A 15729-nucleotide genomic window follows, 5' to 3' on the forward strand; every position below is an offset into this window, starting at 1 on the left:
AGTACATTGTGACATTAAGGAAAGTAATAGTGAAGCCATATCAGGTATCCTTGAGCAAAGCCTGTCTCCAAATGTTTGACAATTTTATCTTTAATAGCAGTCTTCCCTGGGACAGACATTAAGCTGACAGGCCTATAATTTTCTGGATTTTCCCTTGAGCTCTTAAAAGTTGGTGCTATGTTGGCCACCTTCCAGTATTCAACTACAGAGGCGGAGTGTAGAGACAGGATGCATATTTTAATTAGAAAGTCCACAATCTCAGCTTAAGCTCCTGAATAACCCTTGGGTGGATGCCACTGGGGCTTGGTGCTTTATTTATTTGTTAAATTTATTTGCTGCTCATCTCACCATGGGGCTACTCTGGATGGCTTTGTTGAAGATCAGTTTGTCAATAAAGCCTACCACAGTTCTCTTGTCACCCCTATATGGCTCATTTCATCTGATCCCCTTTCGGAGAATTGGGTGTGCCCCAGTTTTTCTCCTGTGAAGATAGAAAATAAGGAATTCATTGTTTCTCTACAATTTTTTTTCATCTTAGCCCAAAAGCAAGGTTCAGTTCCTCATCTGAACCACACACAATTAGAATCAATATTTTAAAGCTATACAAGCTATTTCTATTCTGGTAGTCAGACAATGCTTTTGCACCTCACTTTTCACATTCAGTTATGGATAAGGTGTCCAGGGAATTATAATAGGTGCTGGCTTTCCATCATGCTATAACATAGGACAGGAGTCTGCAAACTTGGCTCTTTTAAGAGTTGTGGACTTCAACTCCTAGAATTCTGTGAGTTGAAGTCCACAAGTCTTAAAAGAGCCAAGTTTGCAGACCCCTGATATAGGAGAAAAAAATCAGCTGCTATGAATTTACACAAAGTTGCACAAAGTCAATATAAATTTTTAGGTATGGGAATTGCAATCTGCAATGAGAAACTATCACTTTCTCAGACAAATGCAACTTTTTATAGGCTCAAGGTAGCTCTTGGTTTTTGAGCAATGTATTGAAGGTCAACCCTGAAAATTGGTGAGTCAGAACAAAAACATTTGATAATATATGTACATGTAATAACAAATGTACGTCTGAAATATATTTAGTCATTTCTCCCACCTATTACATTATAAACTGAAAATCTATGCTTAAGATTTTACAGGGCAATGTGTGACCCTCAACATGCCTTTCTGATCTATATAATATCTTGTTCAGCCAATTTAAATTTGGTTGCTGCTTTTGGCATTTTGCAGATTCATAGCTAGTTAAAAAGTATACTAAAAACAGAACTACAATTCTTAAAACTTCCAAAAGTTAAAACCCAATACGAGTGGATTGAAATATTTATTTAAAAATTGAACACACACATATAACATATTATACAAAGAAAATGTATTTAATACAATAATTAAAAGTTTTCTTGGAAAGAAAAGAGCTGGTTGCCCGGGTCAGTTGTTGCAGATTGGGCCCAAGGTAGCATTTTTTGTCATTTTAAGGAAAACTGTTCTAATGGAAGTTTGTTCACTACTACCTGCTCAATTTAGGAAAAGTTAAAAAAAAACAAAAAAAAACAAGAAAGAGCAAGCACTGAGGAAATCACTTTTTTAGCACAACAAAACCGTTCTTATCCAAGTCTCACATTAAATCACTCTTAGTTTTCTTCCTTTGTCCTCCACATGCATGGCCAGTCAGCCTGAATACCTGAGGTAGTTGGGGAGGGCACCAGACGTTGAAGGGATGTCCCTGGAAAGGCTGAGCAAGGACATTGCAGCGCCATAGGAAATGCCTCATGTGCTGTGGCAACAGGATAGTACCTGATGTTTTGGAGCGAGACAGACAGGCAGCTGATTGGCCTCATTCAAGCTGGCGGTGGGAGAAGTGCTATTTGGTATTTGGGCTGCCAGCCATATGGCAAGGCGACCTGGGGCATAACAGGCACCAGTATTTGATAGGCTGGTTGGCCTATGCAGTGCTTTTAGGAACAGAACTTGGAGGGGAGAAGAGAAGATAGTTGGACAGACCCTTTGAGAAAGAAGAGAAGAAGCCCTCGGTCTTTTGCCCCCTCCCCAAATGGCAGTGTGCAATAGATAAGCTTATCTGAGTTGGGAGACAGAGTTAAGAGGTTGGCAAGGAGTTAAGTATGCCAAAGGCCATGGCAGCTCATTCAGGAACCAGATTTATAAGCTGCTCTAGTTGAAGGCAAAGCCAAAACAGCCTCTAGTCTCCATAAAATAGCTGATACCAGACTCAGTAGCCTTCTCATGGATTCCTCTAATGTTGAACTTTCAAAAAACCCCAGGTCCCTTGGCAGCACCTGCTAAACGTAAGCACCACTTTGGAGACATTTTAGGCAACACGAGTTAGCCAAATTATTCTACTTGGATCACCTCCTGAAGGCCCCCAACCGTATGTCTGACATACATCAGCCAGCTTGCAGAAATCAGGTGTAGGGCAGCCCTACCCAAAACACCAGAAAGATACATTGCTTCAGGCTGATTGCCCCATCTGAGATATGGAGCAGACTTGGTTAGATTGTTCCCTTAGCAGTCTGGCTTCACTTAGGAGACGGTATAGGTTTTGCTGCTCGTTTTTCTGTTGTCTGGCTGACAATGGTACTAGTCCACACAAGTATGATGGGAGTAAATAAAATGTCCCGTATCTGAAAACCACTAAGACAGCTTTTACTAATCTATTGCCAGACTACAGATATTCTTCACTCAGGACTTCCTTTGGTATAACATTTTGCCTAATGCTTGTAGAAGAGCTTAGTCCTCATGCCCTTCACTATACAGCAAAAGCAAGACTGAAAGGAAGTATCCGATTTATAGACAACAGCATCTTTATTCTTCTTTCTTCTGCTTTTTCTTTCCTTAGAGGCTCACAGTGATCATGAGGTGCCTGAGACAGCTGTCATGGAAGGCAGTGGTATAGAAGGCAGTGGTAAGAGAAACCACATCATCTATAAAAGAATCCAGTTCACCTTCCAGGTGGCACAGCTGCCTAGTACTACTGGTCATTTCTTAGATGGTTGAAGGAACGCTAACAAGCTGTGCTGAGGTCATCTGGCTCTAGGCAGCTTCTGCTTTGCTCATGGAGTACAGGTGGTCAAGAGGCCAGTTGGCTGGTATGTGGACTAACAGCTGGTGCCCCTAACAATTGTCAAATATAAAGTCAGTTCCTTGGGCCCCTTCAGCCTCTCTTCCCCACTAGCAATTCCTACATCTAGATTCTCAGTTGTTTATTGCTGCTCAAAGCACAGTGAACTACTCTGAGGCAATGGACAATGTCCCACTTTGTTGGAGCAAGGCAGGATGGGGCAGCAGAATGAGAAACGGAGAAGGTCGCAGTTCCTGAGATGTGGCAGACCAGGTTACATAAACCCTTCTTCTGTAGAGACTGAAGTGGCCCTCAGAGAGACTGGTACCTTTATGTCTATGGACAGACTCAGACTTTTAACCAACATCCTGCCACCATCCTGGGTCTGAGAAAAGGCAAGTCGAGAATGAGCAGCAAGATCAGCACTATCCCTGGTCTGGTATAGAGCCAAAGTTAACAAATCAGAGGCTGTGCAAAATAAGGAAGTGACCTGGGAAGAGGCAAGAGGAAATCCAACTCTGAAGAAATGCTGTAACAGACATATGAATGCAGGATTTGTGTTTTATGGCTATGGCAGGGCAATACTATGGATACTGTTGTGGCTAGAAAACTATTTTTCTCCCCCACAGCTTTGCTGCTCTCTTAGTCAACAGAGGACCCTGCAGGGCCAGCCCCAAGTATGAATGCATTGTGGATGAGCACAGGCTTTGTGGTATATTCAAATGAGTTCATCATTCATATTCAGAAGTAGTCACACCAACTGAAGGGTCTTCTTCTTTGCCTGCTTTTTCAGAGATCCTAATCTGCTCCTGAAGAACAAGGGGAACAAAGATCATTTCAGATCTATCGGAAACGGGGCAGGTCTTCACATAGGTTTCAACTCTCTTTGTGAGCTAAGGCAATTGAAATATTTATGGAAGAATTACAAACCTGAAATGTGCAGTTAGGTGGGTGTGATTTGTACAGTTTCCAATAAAAGTCCTTATTCAGAACTGTAGTCCTGAAATCATTGTCTTTGTTTATGTAGGCAAAGAATCCTAGCATTCAGTTACAATCTACTTCATTTATCTCCAGCTTTAGCTTAACATAAATAAAAGTCTGACTTTATCTCATCCCATGTTTGTAGGGCAAGTTCAAGGACTCAGTTTCTATGCCTGTTAACTTGCTCCTTGTTATGGTCTTGGAATTAGAGATGTTTCGGATTGGAATGAATTATTTCTGGATCTCTGCCCTGTGTCATCTCAAAGTATTTTAGTTCAAAAAGTTAAGGGAGAAATGCCAATAATGTTCCTTTTCCTCTTAATTTCCGCAATACCAGAGGAGATAAGAATTGCAAAAAATGCAAGAAATGCAAAAGAGCATTGCAACTGAAGAAGAAAACTTGTGTCTGAAGCAATAAATGAACCCTTGTTTCTCGAGCCCCAAATTCATGTGAATTACCCAGTCAGGGAGACAGCTATCAGATCTTACTTACCATTCTCATCCCAACCCTCAGCTACGCCTCCCAGCTCGTAGTGCTTCTTACGGAGCTCACCCAGGCGCTGGCGTTCCTTCTGCAGTTGACTCTCCAGTTCCAAGACTCGGACCTAGCAGGAAAGATATTACTTTCCATAGCACCAGGCCCTTTTCTAACCCCTTCCTATACTGTTATTTTGTCTCTTCTCCAATTGGCCAAGCATTCTTCCTTCTCTGTTACTTGCCCACTTTACCTGAGAGTCCATTTCTTGCCGTTTGATCTGTGTTAGTGTCATGTCAGAGAAGTCCATGCTATCTGTAGGGGAATATCTTACTATTATTCTCAATAAAAGGTGCTGTTCCCCTGCCCTTCCCTCAATTGGCTGAGGTTTCTTGCCACATAGCTGGCAAACATAATTGTGCCAATGGACCATAAGCCACTGGATGAATATGAAAAGTAACTGTATTCAGAGAGAGCCAGAGATCTTTTACCACTCACCCTTATAAAATTACTTCTCAGAAAAGGGAAAGGGACTTTTGTCATCTACCTGTGCAGTGAAGAAAAATACCTTTCTCCTGTATTTGTGATTTTCCTGACTTGGTGGAAGCAACTACTCTGGCTGTTGCCTGATTGACTCCTCGAGAGGCAATCTGAAGCTTGCTGAGATTTACACTGTCTTTGTCTGCTTTTACCTGTGAGATCAAATGGGAGATTCAGGTAATTTTTTTCAGGTGAGAAAAAAAAATATATGGTACAAATGAGATAAAAAATAGACATTCCATAATATATGCCTTCACAGAAAATTCAAAACCTATTAAAAGAAAAAAAAACTAAAGCTCTTGCAGACAAAGATATGAGTCAGACAGGTACTGAAAATAATATTCAATAACTAATCACAAGCATATGGGATGATATTATGGCAATACCATTATCTAAAACAAAATGATCAAAAAATGCTTCTGTCCATCCCAATTTTTCTCATTTTTCATCATGTATCCCAAATTCCATGTTTTCAAGATACCCAAATTGTGTTTCCAGAAAACTCTAATACAGTTTTTATTCAACAATCTTCTTCAATTTTGGCAACATCCAAAACATGGGGATTTCTGCTCCCAGAATGTCTCAGTCATTATAACCATTAATGGAAGTTCTGGAGGTTAGTCCTCACAACTAGAGAATGCCTAGTTATGGAAGGCTACTCCACAGAAAACAGTAATTGCTGGGAATCCTTCCAAAGATTGGCATGGAGTTATAAAACCATAAGCCAAGAAACCATCAGAATCAAACTTCTTTAGTTTCTGAATAGATTTTTTAAAAAAGAAACTATTGCATACTAATGGAATAGCTTGTTCCCAGGCTAAAAGTCCTGTGATGTTCAAGAAATGATTCCTTCACCTATCAAAAACTCATTACTATGAATAATAATTAATTACATCCTCTAGCACCAAATTTCAAGGGTTATCTCTGTGAAAAAGCCTACCTTTGAAGCAGCAACAAGCTGAGCTGTGCTTGCTGCAATTTCATGCGAACAAACCATGAGTTCTTCAAACTTCCCGTTCCCTTGAACTACAAGGTCAGCAGCATCTCTATGGAGACAAATACAAATGAACAGTAAATCCTTTTCTTCTACTTTTCTAGCCATGACTCAAAGCCACACTGCACAGATGTTTGTGCAGAACTTGAACGGCAACATGACAATGCCACAATTGGCTGGGGCCATGCTGCAGAAACTTACACCATCACTGTTGCTCCCCAGCCTACAGCCTTGGAAGCAGAAATCAGGCCCTCTGTCCAACGGGAATTTCTGGCATAGAATTCTTTGGGGGATGCTGCTCCCTGCAGAAGAAAAGAAATTACATCTAAGTGTTCTAAGTGAAATATAGAGAGGCAACCAGTTTAATGGCTAAGAAGCTGGACTAGAAACAAGGAGACTGTCCTTTGGGCCAGTGCCTTTCTCTCAGCCCCACCCACCTCACAGGGATGATGTTGTGGGGAAAATAGAAATATTTGGTAAGTATGCCACCTTGTGTTGACCAAATACAGAGGGGATAAAAATATAATGTAAATTAAAGTATTAATAAATACTTAAATCTGCCACCCAATCTTATTACACGATTCAATAAACGAATGAAGAGCAGGAGGTTTCATTAGCTCTGTCTTTAGCAAGAATTAATATGTCTGCCTGTCTTACCTTTAATCACCACTACCATAATTGCTGGTATATTTTTTCATAGAAATATGTTGTGGTGACAGTAGAGCACAGCAGGTGGGAAGTAAAAGTTATCCTGTTACAAGACTGGTACAGACTCACCCTTCCACTCTCCACAATCTCTTGTTGGAGGTCCTTGGAAGCCAACACCAAAACTTGAATGGCCTGCATTAAGTCTGTGCAGGACCCCAAAATTCTGCAAGATACAAAACCAATGGTAGCAGGAGAAGACAGAGTAATCCCACTGTAGGATCTCCAAAAGCATTTTTCTGATGTTTTTGTGCACTTTTTTGCATCACTTTAGTAATGCAATTAACACAGTTTCCATACTTCAACTAGAGTAAGGGGTCTCCAACCTTGGCAACTTTAAGAATTCTGGGAGTTGAAGTCCAAAAGTCTTAAAGTTGCCAAGATTGGAGACCCCTGAACTAGAGTGACAGCAGGAGGCTTATCTTTCCCTTCTAGAACTTTGTATCCTAAAAATGTAATTGGTAAAGCTGTGTATATGTGAGTGGGAAATGAGCTGATGATGTTTTTAAAAATCTCTGCTTTAATCTATGGGAAGTCTGCATTTGTCTGACTTTTCCTTGGTGTCCCAATGCTAATATGAGGAGGAGGTTGCAAGGGCACATGTGGGTCTGCAATCCATTGTACAAGCACAGGAATAAGTGATGCTAAATGGACAAAGCAATTCAGCCCAGTTTTCAAATACTGTCGATGCCATGTGGGGAGAAATTGCATGGCAGACTTTGCTATTCTCCCTCTCACCCATAATTTCCCCAACATTTAAATTCATCAGGTTTATAAGCTGCAGGAGGTACCTAGTATCTGAAGGCATCAGTGCCAGCCTTTAATACCAACCTCTCGTTAACCTCAAACTTGACTCCTCTGTCCCCTGCTCGTGATTTGTTCAGCATCTCCTGTTTTAACAAGGGGAAGGGGAGGGTCAGAGTTCAGATTAACACATTCAATATCTCAAATAATGGAAAACCATTTCCACTTAAATCAGGGATGTCAAACTCGTGTCGTTACGGCAGCGCCACGTGACGTATCGGGACTTTTTTCCCCCTTTGCTAAACCGGGCGGGGGCAGAGCCAGCACGTGACGCATCCGGCCCGCGGGCTATGAGTTTGATATCCCTGACTTAAACCTTAACCCCAGAACCCATTCTTCCAGGACATGGAATTGCAAATAAACTCTTAATTTCTCAATCTAAAAATTCTCTTTCTAAAGTAACTTCACGTAAGGGCTGGGGCAGAGCAAGAATCTAACATTTCTGCATCTCACCTCAATTCTGGCAGCTGCTATCTCAACGGCTGCTGCTGTTGCTGCCATCTCTTCATCGACCAGATCCCCCAGTTTCTCTTCCTCAACATCCAGGCCTTTGGGCCGCAGATCCTGCAGATTGAAAGATAATGCACAAACTGATCGTCCTTTTCTCCTGTTCCTCCTGTCTTCACATGAATCTTCCTCTGTAACAAAAGAGGACCTCAAAACTCCCCAAAGAGAGATTTCTCTTCAGTGGATAATACGGTAGGCTCACTGATCTGGATAGCTGCCCCTGGAGCAGACAAGGAATCCTGTTTCTCATTCTTCCGTATGCCATGAGGTATCCCACCTGTCCAATTGAAGTGATTTGGTTGAGACAATTCCTGACAGCAGCGCAATCAGCACTTTCCAAGGTAGCTTTATCTTTCAGCATTCCCAGGTACTGCAAGGTCTCATTCCCACATTGCTTGCTGGTCTCCAACAGCACTGGAAGCAGGCAAGGAAAGGATTATTCTCACTGGTATGACCTAGAAGATGCTTATATATCTCTCCCCCTGATATACATAGATATGGATATGTGTGTATGTGTATACACGCATGTAAGCATGCAATCAGCAAGTATGTGTGTATCTCCCCAGTCTACAACGACTCTGGCTAACATACAGTAAATCATTTCTGATGTATAATTAAAAACTGGAAGAACCACCATTCAAAAACAATAGAACACACAGGACCCACCACTCAGGGCCTGAGAAAGAAGCCATGTTTTCAGAGTTCTTTTGAACATGGCCAGGGTGGGGGCCAGATGTTTCTCAAAAGAGATGTTCCAGAAGGCAGGTGCTGTGACAGAGAAGGTATGTTTTCCAGGTTCTATCATGCAACACTGCTTAATGGAAAAACCTGAAGCATGCCAATTATACCCAGTTTTACAGGCCTGTAAGAAACAATGGAAGACAGATGGCCCCTTAAATAATCAGGCTCTCTGCCATGAATACTCACAATCAGCGGATTCCATGGGGGCCATGTGTGATGTGGCACTAGCCTGCAGAATGGCATCACCAATCAGGTGAGCAAAAAGAGGCACACATGATAACAAACTGCTCACATCTAGATGCAAAAAAGAGAGCACACAAATTAAAGGAGTGTTACAGTAACACTTCGCGGCGAAGGTTGTAGGGAGTGTGGTGGCATGTCAATTACCCCGGTACCTGGATGAAACTGTCTATCTAGACCCGTTCCAGTCCGGCTTTTGGCCCTGATACAGCACTGAGACGGCTTTGGTCGCGTTGGTGGATGATCTCTGGAGGGCCAGGGATAGGGGTTATTCCTCTGCCTTGGTCCTATTAGACCTCTCAGCGGCTTTTGATACCATCGACCATGGTATCCTGCTGCACCGGTTGGAGGGATTGGGGGTGGGAGGCACCATTTATCGGTGGTTCTCCTCCTATCTCTCTGATCGGTCGCAGACGGTGTTGACAGGGGGGCAGAGGTCGGCTCCGAGGCGCCTCACTTGTGGGGTGCCACAGGGGTTGATTCTCTCGCCCCTTCTGTTCAACATCTATATGAAGCCGCTGGGTGAGATCAGTGGCTTCGGTGTGAGGTACCAGCTGTACGCTGATGATACTCAGCTGTACTTCTCCACACCGGGCCACCCCAATGAAGCTATCGAAGTGCTGTCCCGGTGCCTGGAAGCCGTACGGGTCTGGATGGGGAGAAACAGGCTCAAGCTCAATCCCTCCAAGACAGAGTGGCTGTGGATGCCGGCATCCCGGTACAGTCAGCTGCAGCCGCGGCTGACTGTTGGGGGCAAGTCATTGGCCCCAATGGAGAGGGTGCGCAACTTGGGTGTTCTCCTGGATGGACAGCTATCCTTTGAAGATCATTTGACGGCCGTCTCCAAGAGAGCTTTTTACCAGGTCCGCCTGATTCGCCAGTTGCGCCCCTTTCTAGACCAGGATGCCCTATGCACGGTCACTCACGCTCTCGTGACATCTCATCTGGATTACTGCAATGCTCTCTACATGGGGCTCCCCTTGAGGAGCACCCGGAGGCTCCAGTTAGTTCAGAATGCGGCTGCGTGGGTGATAGAGGGAGTCCCTCGTGGCTCCCATGTGACACCTCTCCTGCGCAGACTGCACTGGCTACCTGTGGCCTTCCGGGTGCGCTTCAAGGTTCTGGTAACTATCTTCAAAGCGCTCCATGGCATAGGGCCGGGTTACTTATGGGACCGTCTGCTGCCACCGAATGCCTCTCACCGACCCGTGCGCTCTCACAGAGAGGGACTCCTCAGGTGCCGTCGGCCAGGCAGTGCCGACTGACGACACCCAGGGGAAGGGCCTTCTCTGTGGGGGCTCCCACCTTCTGGAACGAACTTCCCCCAGGACTCCGCCAACTTCCTGACCTTCGAACCTTTCGCCACGAACTTAAGACACATCTATTTATCTGCGCAGGACTGGACTAGAATTTTAAATTTTGAATTTGGTTTTAATGGGGTTTTTATTATTTGTATTGCTATTTTTAAATATTCGGCCTTATGTAATAAGTTTTTTAATTGATGTTTTATTTTGTATTTATATGTATGTTTTATCCGGCTGTAAACCGCCCTGAGTCCCTAGGGAGATAGGGCGGTATAAAAATGCGAAAAATAAATAAATAAAATAAATAAGTAACAAAACCCTGAACCTTTTGAACCAAAATGGATAAGGGTGAAACACATGAATTCCGCTTATGCCACATGAACGACAGTGACCTATGCTTTTTTCCATTTTTCATTTTCAAAATGTTAGACAAAAGAGTCCACCAATTCAGGAATGCATTAATTGTGTATGTTGTCAGGACTTTCTATCTGCATGCTTGATATGTACACTGGCTGTTCAACTGGTGTAGTTATGAATGTCTCACCTGACTGGTCAGAAAGGTATTGGCTACATGCTTCCTGTAGCCGCTCCACACATTCAGAAGCTGCACAGGTCCTTGATAAAAGGTAATCTATACAACAACAAAAGTATGCATTACATAAGCTCTTCTAAGAAGTACAACTTGAAGGGCAATTTGATGTGATATATATATGCAACTATATCCATTTTTAAATTAAAAATCAGACATTTTAGTAATGAATGTCATTTAACCCTGCCTGCTAACCTGCAGAGCTTGTGCTACTGATATGGGTGGGATCTTCGAGTTGATTGAGGGCATCCTGTACCATCTGTTCAGCCTCTTTCACAGCACACTGAAGGAGCACAAACTGTTTGTCCAGGAGCTCCTGTTGAAGAGCCTGTGTGTTGCCTTCCTAAGAGCAAATGAAGAGACACAGTGATGCAAAGTATCAGTGAACCGTGTATGTCTTCTGTTGGGACGGTTTGTAAATTAAATGGGTTGTGGTTGGTGAGGCCCATAGAAGAGATAGAATTATACAATTGCATTTAAAATTATAAGGAATGGAATGCACATTCCATTTACTTCACAATAGGAAACAGGACTAAAATATTGGTGCATTTCAAGACTAAGGTTCAGTTAGTCAGAAAAATCACTAAAAGGTTAGAATGTTGAAGAGAACATTGGTGACCATCTTCTCTCCTGAGTCTGGAAAGAAACTAAGATCCCAACTGAGAAGAGGGTGAGAACATTTCAGATCTTCCATGGTTTGAAGGAAATCTGGTTCTGGACTCTCTCAGTAACGTACTATCCATGTAATCACAGCCCACTTACTGTTTCCCCCAAGCGGTTCTGCAACTCCTGGATTGTCTTACTGCTGTGTTCCTTTTCCTTTTCAAGTGTAGCCTTTAATTGCTGTACTTCAGCTTCCAAAGCTGCCATCTGCTGATCACGCTGAGCCATGGTCTCAGTGAGAATGTCTTTCTCTTGCTTCAGGACAGCCAGATGAGTGGTGTGCTCTTCTTCAGACTAGGTAGGCAAGAGAGAAGAGTGGAGGAGAAGTGGAATCTTCTTTTCCCTTTGAGTGTACCAGTTCCAAGGAAAGCATACAAAATGGCAGCCATAACCCTATTTATCTCCAGGGATGCCATTGGCTCTTTGCATTTGGTCCTCTCTCTCCAACTGAGTCATCTAATTTTCTATTTCATTCCACATGCCTCTGGTTTTTGTTTCTGCTCATTTCTACTCTTCGAATGGTTGCTGGGGTCCTGCTCTTTTACGGCTATACTTATCACAGAAGGGTAAGGAAAGACCCACCTGCACAGTGGAATCAACAGTGCTCTGGAGACATTGAAGCTCCTGTTTGCTGGCAATGAGCTCTCTCTTCAATGTTTCCAAGATCTCTGCCTGTTCCTGTGTCTACAGAGAAAATGATAGGAGCATCAGAAAATGCTTGTGTGCTCTTCTCAAACAGCTCCCTCTACCATTTTCTGATATTCCTACCACTGTCATCCTACATTTCATTTCTCTTCCAATAAAAATGACGATCCTTCTACTTCTCTTGGCATCTCCTTACCTTTCGCTGGGCTTGCTCACTTAACCGGTGAAAGGAGTCCTCAAGCTCTTTCTTGTCACGCTCTGTGTCACTTTGGACCTGTCTTGCCATAGTCACCTGCTTGGTGACTTCAGCATTCTAAAGGACAGAACAGGAAGGCAAGGCAAGAAAGAAAGGGAGGTTTTAGCCACTGGCCATCATTGTCCTAATAAAGTGGAGTCCTCCTACCTTATGGGACACTCTGAAGGGAGTGTCTAATTTGGTCTAGTACAGGGGTCTGCAAACTTGACTGTTTTAAGACTTGTGGACTTCAGCTTCCAGAATTCCTCCGCCAGCTGGCTGAGGAACTCTGGGAGTTGAAGTCCACAAGTCTTAAAAGAGCCAAATTTGCAGACCCCTGGTCTAGTAGTTAAGGCATCAGGTTAGAGACTGGGATACCATCAGTTATAGGCCTGCCTTAGGTATCAAAGCCAGCTGGATGATTTTGATCCCATCATTCCCTCTTAATTCAACCCACCTCCTAGGGTTGTTGTTATGAGAAAAATAGGAGGAGGAAGGAGTATTATGTATGTTTGTTGTTTGAGTTATTTATAAAAATAATAAAGGCGGAAAACAAATAAACACATTTCTCCTTGCCTCCTCACCTTGTAAAAGTTTTTTGGGGAATTCTAACAACTTTTCTGGCTGGAGCACATGTGCTATGCTGAAGATTCCTGGAGAAGCCTAGTATTCAACATAGCTTTTTCTTGAGTCCTTTTAATTTCTGATTAATACTTGGAAAATTTTGCAGATCTCTTCCAAATGGCAGGCACACCAAATAATTTTACTTAGCCCAGTTCAAAAATATATTCCTCCCTCTTTCCATCTTTGCCTGACTGTTACTTTTCTAGATTATCTTGAACAGACTTAATTAAAACTGTAACTGGTTGTCTAAGTGAATGAAAAATATATTACTTGGTGTATATTTCTACAGAGGATGGCAAAGGAGCATATAGCTGACCCAGACATTCTTGAATCTCTTGTGTCAGTATGTCAACTGTTAATAAGGGTTTAACCTTAACTCATTTCAAAGGCTTTTTGCTTTGCAATCAGTGAATAATCCATTTCAATGTGCAGAGCCAGGCAAGATGACCCCTAGTTTTCTCTTAGTACTGAACAATGGAGGGAAGTAGGAAAGCATTACCTTGCGCAGGAGCTCCGCATGATTCTGCACCAGTTCACTGTACTTTTCCTTTAGCTTCACATAGCGTTGCTCTGTGGTTTGTGCTTTCCCTATAACAGAAAGAGACAGGACCTGGCCTGTGACTGAAAGGAAAGAGGGAGGGAGGATCACTTCATAAAACAAGCTGAGCCAACCACTTCCCTCTAGTGCAGCTCTCACTTCAGCCCAAAACTGGAGAGGACTGGGCCCTTTTTCCTTCAGCCCCTCTGCCAAAGGAATATCTGAATAATCCTCCTCTCTCACGTACTCCAATTCTAAACTGGAAGTTCAATTCTAAAACTGAAGCCCTGCCTCAGAACAGTTTGAGTGCCACATCTGGATAGCCCAAAGAAAACTCACTGGGGACTGATTAAACTCTTCTCTGGGATGGTTATTATGGCATTTTCAATCCAAACACAAGTCCTGCTTCTATAAACTGAGGCCAGGCAGCCAGAGTGAATCAGCTTATTACAGTATTTCTTAAGGAGGCTGACAGATTATTAGTCTGCCTACCCTAGTACATTCTGAAATGTTCCTTAAAAATTAGAGCCAAAATATGCAACGATTAGTTTGCTATCATGGTCTATGTGACTTCTATAGGAAATTAATTTGAATTGCTTTCTAGTAAAATGACTGTTCAGGTGAATGGGCCACATATCTGCAATTTGTGAATGATGTCTAAACCAGGGGTCTCCAACCTTGACAACTTCAACTCCCAGAATTCCTCAGCCAGCTTTGCTGGGAGTTGAAGTCCACAAGTCTTAAAGTTGTCAAGGTTGGAGACCCCTGGTCTAAACTGCAGTCTTTCTATCTCAGATGAAAAAAGGCCCAGTTTTCAAATTCTTTTCATTGCTTACTCTCAATCTCTGTCAGGCTTCGCTGGGCTTTCTCTGTGTCCTCGTGCCTCTTTTTCCATTCATCCAGTTCTGTGTGCAAGAAGTCACTCTCATCCAGAGCCTGCTGCTTTAGGTGCTTCTGCTCTTCCAGCTCAGCTTCTAGCTCACTGATACGCCCCTTCAGCTGCATCACCAGGCGGTGACTCTGCAGGTACCATGTTTAAAGAGAGGGTGAAACGTAAAGATCACTGAGAAAACCTCATGGTATTGAAGCGGTAACACTGTTCTGGCTATGCACAGTTAAGCACACATTACAACAAACACATCAAGACTGCATATCAAGTTGCTTGGTCCTTGACTTTGGACTCCGCCAGTGTTAGTTTTTAAAAAGTGCCACTCCAAAACTTTGTTTTTAGAAAGATTGACGGCACAGACAAACAGAAAAAGGTAAATACCATCAATATTTCTGGTTACTGCTTTGGAACAATGGATGTGAGGGAAGTCTTCACATCCTAGCAGCCTACATAAGGGCTATCAATGGTGCTTTAAGTGATAACAAATGCAAAAAACGTATTCTTAGCCTGCATACCTATGGATCAATTCATCCTGGTCTAACATAAGTCAGAGCAGAGAAGGTTAAAAGGAAATACCTGGCCCTTGCTTCTGATTGCTATAATGACAGCAAAAATGAAAATCTATCTTCAGTTCTAGCCTAAGTAGCATTTTGCATTTCTGGAATGCTTTATGACTTCTTTCTGGATATTAAAGCAAAGGATAGCAGATCCCTCTTTTCTGTATCTCTTGGGATTTTGTATTTTTCTGGTTTCCTACATACTTTCATCTCCTGACTAGAGTCCAAAGCAAATGTGAGTTTCTGTATTTGGGCTTAGAAAAAACATCCCTGTAGTAATAGACTTTAAATTTACCTCCGCTTTGAAGTTCTTGAGCTCATCCTTAAGGGCATCGATTTCTCTGTGCAGCTGTTCAATTAACCTGTCCCTGGAAGGAGGGAGAAACACTTGTGCAATTTGGATATAAATATTTTTAAATTGGATGGGAGGAAAACAAAGTCAGACCTCATGGCTACATGCAGATGAAGAAAGCAGCTGAATTAATAGCAATAGCACTTAAGACTTATATACCACTCCACAGTGATTTACAGACCTCTCTAAGCAGTTTACAGAGTCAGCATATTGCCTCTAAGAAGGGTCCTCATTTTACTGACCTCAGAAGGATGGAAGGCTGAG

General features: G+C 42.7%; 1 protein-coding gene across 8 annotated transcripts in view; it reads right to left on the reverse strand.

The window, feature by feature from the left end:
• Positions 1–1317: 1317 nt before the first annotated feature.
• HIP1 (huntingtin interacting protein 1) overlaps positions 1318–15729 on the reverse strand; it is a 68532-nt gene continuing 54120 nt past the window's right edge. For 4 of the 8 annotated variants that reach the window (XM_058164585.1, XM_058164592.1, XM_058164586.1 and 1 more), the window contains 19 exons: positions 15409–15481; positions 14504–14687; positions 13629–13717; positions 12467–12583; positions 12208–12309; positions 11725–11919; positions 11158–11305; positions 10918–11004; positions 9016–9123; positions 8366–8502; positions 8035–8145; positions 7609–7667; positions 6850–6943; positions 6274–6374; positions 6019–6124; positions 5107–5230; positions 4792–4853; positions 4557–4668; positions 1318–3891 (listed from right to left, as the gene is read on the reverse strand). In XM_058164585.1, the coding sequence (XP_058020568.1) occupies positions 3881–3891; positions 4557–4668; positions 4792–4853; positions 5107–5230; positions 6019–6124; positions 6274–6374; positions 6850–6943; positions 7609–7667; positions 8035–8145; positions 8366–8502; positions 9016–9123; positions 10918–11004; positions 11158–11305; positions 11725–11919; positions 12208–12309; positions 12467–12583; positions 13629–13717; positions 14504–14687; positions 15409–15481 (2020 nt within the window). In that variant the 3' untranslated portion in view covers positions 1318–3880. The remainder of the gene's footprint in view (positions 3892–4556; positions 4669–4791; positions 4854–5106; positions 5231–6018; positions 6125–6273; positions 6375–6849; positions 6944–7608; positions 7668–8034; positions 8146–8365; positions 8503–9015; positions 9124–10917; positions 11005–11157; positions 11306–11724; positions 11920–12207; positions 12310–12466; positions 12584–13628; positions 13718–14503; positions 14688–15408; positions 15482–15729) is intronic. The other 4 variants (XR_009152867.1, XM_058164588.1, XM_058164591.1 and 1 more) reach the window with 4 other exon arrangements.

This window comes from Ahaetulla prasina, chromosome 1 (genome assembly GCF_028640845.1).
Source record: "Ahaetulla prasina isolate Xishuangbanna chromosome 1, ASM2864084v1, whole genome shotgun sequence".
NCBI lineage: Eukaryota > Metazoa > Chordata > Lepidosauria > Squamata > Colubridae > Ahaetulla > Ahaetulla prasina.